Raw genomic sequence first — 5418 nt, 5'->3', positions numbered from 1 at the left:
AATACATTTTATAAAAAGAGGATAAAACAGCTTGTTTAAGCAACACTAATGATGAATATGTTTCATTACATTATTTGTTAGTTTTAAGTTCCTCTTTATTGCACAAGATTTTTTTTTTTTTTTTTAAAGAAATGTTGTCTTCCCACTATCTGTTTTTCTAGCGTTTTGTGTCAACTGTATAACAGGTTTGAATACAACTACAGACGACATACGGGTACTTCCTGTGAAAAAAAAAAGTTAATGTGGGAGCTGTAATGGTTTCAGATTGGTGCTTCAGACACAGCAGTTGCCTGGGGGTGTTGCCACTATGACAAATTTACGACTGTGTAAGAGCTTCAGAGCTCGTTCTCTAGAATCACATGACCATCACTACCAGAGAATTTCTCCCGAGCAGCACGCCAAGCCAGCGTGCTTTTAATAGGACTCTACAGAAGGTCAGGCTGGTTTCAGCTGCCATTCAAGACTGAAATATGCCACAGTCTTTTTAGACAGAAATACATTTTAATGTGTTAACTGCAGTTGTAATTATCAGACAATCAATGGCACATACCAACATGGACCACGGGTTTACTTTGGAAATTATTGTCTCATTTCTTTGTTGCTAAATATATTCGTGGTGATGGCAAAGGTTATGTTCCACACTCTGTATTAACTGTGCTAAAATGAATAAAACCAGAAAATTCAAATATAACATCTACAAACATTCCTTTTGACTGTTTTTGAATATTTGAAGGATTAAAGCCGGTTTCTGAATATTTTACACGTTCCCAGTCTAGTCATGCAGTTTTCTCCGAGATATTAAATTGCATTTCTAAGCAGTGGATGAACAGTGACATGATATCACATCAGTATTATTATTAAAAGTAGTAGTAGTATTAAGAGAAAAACTAAAACAGGGTTCTGTACATATACCACAGAGCACACATCACCTCAGTCACCCTTCATCTCTCTGACATCTCTGCACTCAGCTCCAGAGGCAGCGAGAAAACAGCAAAGTGCTGTTGAAGCAAGCAAAGTAGGAGCTGTAATTATGCTGCACATTGAGGTTATTGCACATTCCTGGTCATTTATCAAGTAGCTGGCTGCAATTGTGTATGTGTTCCTTGCTGTAGTCGCTCTTGATATTATGTAGCAGTATACACTGTAAGAGATGGTGTGGCCGTTTTTTCGTGTGGGTGGAAAAAAGCATCTTTTATCTTGCAATACATTCAAATATTTTTTTCATAAACATTTATCCAAGCGGGGATGCGATGGGCCTCAACCCTATCCTGGCTGCAAGGTTCCCCGGTGCAGGACCCGGGTCACAAAGAGAACACAAAGAGAGGGGTAGACGACAACTGATGAATCCGAATCATCTGATGGGGATATATTTAAGTCTCACTTCCTCAATGTTGATGTTCCTACTGACTTTGTATGTGTGTTTTTTCCCCCTTCTGATCTGATTAACTATGCATTAAAAAAATAGAGGTAGCAAAATACAGAACTGATCATAAATCATTGTTAATAATGCCAGGAAGGAAATAGATATGACTGTTGGTTACATAGCAGCAATGCTTGTGTTTAGGCCCATTTAAATCCTTTGTCAGCCGAGACAGCCTTCCTTTCCAAAGGAAAGATGGCCCCGGAGCTCAGGATGTGTTGCGCTCATAAATAACCAGCGCAAACAGAACTGCACAAGAAAGTCGATCTAATCTCTCGTGTTTGGGAGAATGGCTCACATCTTTCCTGTTTTGTTTTCAATCCTGCAGCCCTGTAGTACGGCTTGCTGACGCAAAACTGTTGTCTTAGAGCAGAAACGTTTCAGACACGCCGTGGTAAAACTTAAGAACTGACTGTTCTTAAGCGGGCTAGCGGCTTTCCACGTTATTTCACGACTGACATCATATGAAACAGTGAATACGTCACCTCTCTGAATTTCTCTGTACTAAACTAAACCTCGCGTGTTGACTTATTTATACATTTGTGCGCAGGGTGTTGAGCATTTCTGAGAACCAGACAGAGAACACGAACACTCATCAGATCCATTCGTGTTATAAGCAGACTGCGGCATCATTATGTCTGTGCATGTGCAAGCGTGTTAAGTCACACCAACACCTACAAAGAATCCAGTGAGTCACGCAAGAATAAAGGACGCAGTCTGTACTTCTCTAGAAGACTAGATTGTTATACAGTTCTGGAGTATTTTGTGTGTGGCAGCTTCTCAGTTAGAGGAAGAAATACTCTTAGGAAATAACACTCAGAAATAACTTTTTTGTTTGAAGTTCAAACCAAGCATGCTGTCTTCTGGGGAAGCTAATCTTTTAAAAGAGAAAGTATAACACCTTTTATATCTTTGTGTTTAATACATCAAAAAAGAAAAGAAAAAAATAGCGTCAGATATAGAGCTGTGGTTTCCCATCTCGGTTAAAGGTGGCGCTTGGTAAACTCTAAGTGGAAATCATGAGTAGAAATCTTGTGACCTGAATTATGTGGCAAGAAAACTAAACTACATGTGTATGTAACCCTAAGTTAAAGATCCAGGCGTGTCATGTCAGCTTTGTGTCCACCACAACTCCCCATCCACACACAGGCAAAGTAAAATAAAACAATGAGATGTCAGTTTTTAGAAAAAATATCACTCTTTATTATAAATTAGTGAAACGTTTGTACACATATAAATAAGTGCAAAGTTGTATCAGTCTGCTTGCTTCGTCAAACTTCTCAATTATCTTCAAGCATCCCCAGCAAGTGGTTGGGCTGGCAAAAATACATCTTTATGAAAGACGGCGCATACAAGCGCACACACACAAAAAAGATCAACCATTTCATTTTAGCTCATGGTTTTAAGGAAAATGATGTTGACATTCATTTGAATGCAGTAATGATCCTGCCTGTGCCACAAATACTAAGACACCGTTCAGCCAATAAAAGGGTGTCTTTGTATTTGCTTAACTTGGCAGTGGTGCTCCTTTCTCAAGTAAAATCTCTGAGGATTCAGTCTTGTTGACCTTCCAACAAACTGTGGTCTTGTTCTGGCAAAATTTGGCGTAAACATGTTCTATAAATCAAAAATATAAATGTCCACATTTTCCATTCTTTATACATCCCACACAAGCTGTTGCACAAATAAACCCAGAAAACCAATCAGTGTCCATTTATTTGTACTCTGGCTTTTTCCATTTATCGTCTGTGGATTTCCAGCGAACACTAGACCAGAAATCCCAGGATGCTAACACATCCAAGATTCTCATCCAGTAACAAAGCCAGTCCAGCTGTAATTGGTGGATCATTTTCTAAGGCTGATGTGTGAGCTAAACAGCCTCACAGTACACTGGTTAGCAGCAGCAGCGGTGGCAGAGGGAACCTATGTGTCACTGCACTGTAGACAGCTGGCTGTGAACCTCACTTCGGTTTTTACTAAGTTTCACGTCATCGGTGAGGCAGACGAAGATAGTGCCACCAGATCACAGCAGTGCTCTCGTTCTCTTGGCCCTCTTTGTGGATTGGTCCTCAATCCAGTGTCTTTTTAAATGTCTTTTTTGAGAACAACACACATCTTGTCAGTACACATGTGGTCCCCCTTCACAAGCTCAGTCCTGGGCTCGATTCTGTCGACTCTACTGCTTCATTACTCCTCAAATGCAGCTCCCGACTGTGTATAGGTGCTCTGAAACCAACCAGGTTTTTTCCATTACACTCTTAACACAGGGATCAGTCAAATGCCACTAGATAGGAGCGTCATACTCCTGGAGGAAGTCCTTCAAATTATGAGGAAGTTGGTCTCTTTTGGAAGAAATGTTCAAATGTCCATTGACGGTTTTCCTGCACAGGTGCTGCAAAGTGGACATGCAGCAGGAGAGAGGTCGGATGAGCTCCAGAGGGATCTTCTGCCCACTGCAGTAAATGTAGTAGATATTCCCACTTTGAATGTTCCCTTTATTCTGAGCCATGTAGAAATGAACCAGCTTGAGAACGCAGTCAAAGTGGGGAACAGACTGAACGTTCTTAGGGTCAGTTTGCAGGTAAAAAGAGTTTGAATCATATTGGATGCGAAGGTTCTTGGTGCCTGAGGCCGTTTTGACACTGAGGGTGAAAAGGTGTCGGTGGTCAGCGCTGTCACGGATCAGAAACGTGCCCACTTTCTCGGACGCCAGCATGGCATTGGCCTCCTTGCCGGTGATGGTGCTCCAGTAGAAGCCACTCTCCTGGAGCTTTTGAAAAGTGGACAGGACCATCTGATACTGAGTTTTCGAGGTGAAAGTTTTGTAATGGTAAGACAGCCGCATTTTGGAGTCCAAGGGGCTGCTACTCATCGCGGAGTCAAACTTGCTGTGAGTTACCATGGCGCTATGCCCGCTTTCTTGGCAGCTTGAGGAGCACCGGGTGCCGCACAGACGAAAGAAGAGGTGAGGTGGAGAGGGTTGTTTGAGTAGGCAAGAAGCGGTCTGTTTTCAGCCTTTGCCTGAATGAAACACCTGAAGTAAAGAAAGAAGAGGCTTGGGTTAAAACTCAGTTTTGATCACACAGACATTAAAATTCTGATTTAAACTTTAACTACAAATTCAACTTGAATACTCTTAAAACTCCCAGAGGCACTACTGGAAACTTTTTTTTCCTTCCATAACTGTATGTCATGTTTAAAACTTTGGGGCTACCCAGCCTTACTCTGCTCTCCCTGTTTGACTAATATCCTTCAGCTAACTTCCAGCCGTTTCGGGGAAACTTTGTGTATGAGTGTGTATGTGCGTATGTGTGTGTGTAATCTGCCCTCGGGATTGAGGCACCACGGTCAGTTCCAGTAAAGACAGCATAATATTCATTGCGCAATTTACATGCCACGGTCGGCTTCTCTAAACTGTTTGCCTCAGTTAGTTAAACACCCTTGACATGAATTATACATTCTGGTTATATAATAAGGATTTTATGCTACAGAGAGAGAGTGCAAAAATGAGAAAAGAGACTGGTCCGTACCTGTGATGTTTCTCCAAAGTCGCTCTTTTAAGTTAAATCCAAAAGCTTGCTCAGATAGTGAGTTGTCCTGCCTCCTTTTGGGTGCTTGAGAAAAAACTTCAAAGTTTTTTTTTGTCTTGCCTTTTCTTTTTGGCAGGTTAGTAAAGAGCCTTCTCTGTGCGTAACAAGCTGAGTGCGCCTCTCAGAGAGCAGTGAACCTTTTTATACAGACGAGGCTGAGTCTTCAGACCCCGCCCCCTCACTTCCAGTAAAGCTGCTCTCCTGGCAGATTGACAGGAAGCGTGTGTTTATTTTTTTTAAAGGATTCCTGCTATGAGAAGCGCACTGCCCCCTCCCCCCGCTGCTGTTCCTCCAAATGAAGTTAGTGAGGAGTTCCAAGCAGTCCTCCTGCACCTTTGTGTTTTTGTTCACACAAAACTTTTAACTTCATTGTAGATTTCGAGCCTCGATGCTTATTGACGCCGACCA

The 5418-nt window shown here is 41.8% G+C and overlaps 1 protein-coding gene across 1 annotated transcript; it reads right to left on the bottom strand.

Annotated features, from left to right (window-relative positions):
• Positions 1-2600: 2600 nt before the first annotated feature.
• LOC146633767 (suppressor of cytokine signaling 3-like) lies at positions 2601-5114 on the bottom strand. Its single transcript, XM_085352483.1, has 2 exons — positions 4951-5114; positions 2601-4454 (listed from the first exon to the last, which is right to left on the bottom strand). Exon 2 carries the CDS (start codon positions 4320-4322, stop codon positions 3705-3707), a length of 618 nt encoding a protein of 205 aa, XP_085208609.1. The 5' UTR covers positions 4323-4454; positions 4951-5114; the 3' UTR covers positions 2601-3704.
• Positions 5115-5418: the final 304 nt, after the last annotated feature.

The sequence above is a fragment of the Diplotaxodon limnothrissa genome, linkage group LG4, assembly GCF_057381915.1.
Source record: "Diplotaxodon limnothrissa isolate DT_005_m linkage group LG4, D_limnothrissa_male_GT1.1, whole genome shotgun sequence".
In the NCBI taxonomy this organism is placed as follows: Eukaryota; Metazoa; Chordata; class Actinopteri; order Cichliformes; family Cichlidae; genus Diplotaxodon; species Diplotaxodon limnothrissa.
The sequence above is the reverse complement of the archived record's forward strand: the minus strand, read 5'-3'. Positions and strand labels throughout refer to the sequence as shown.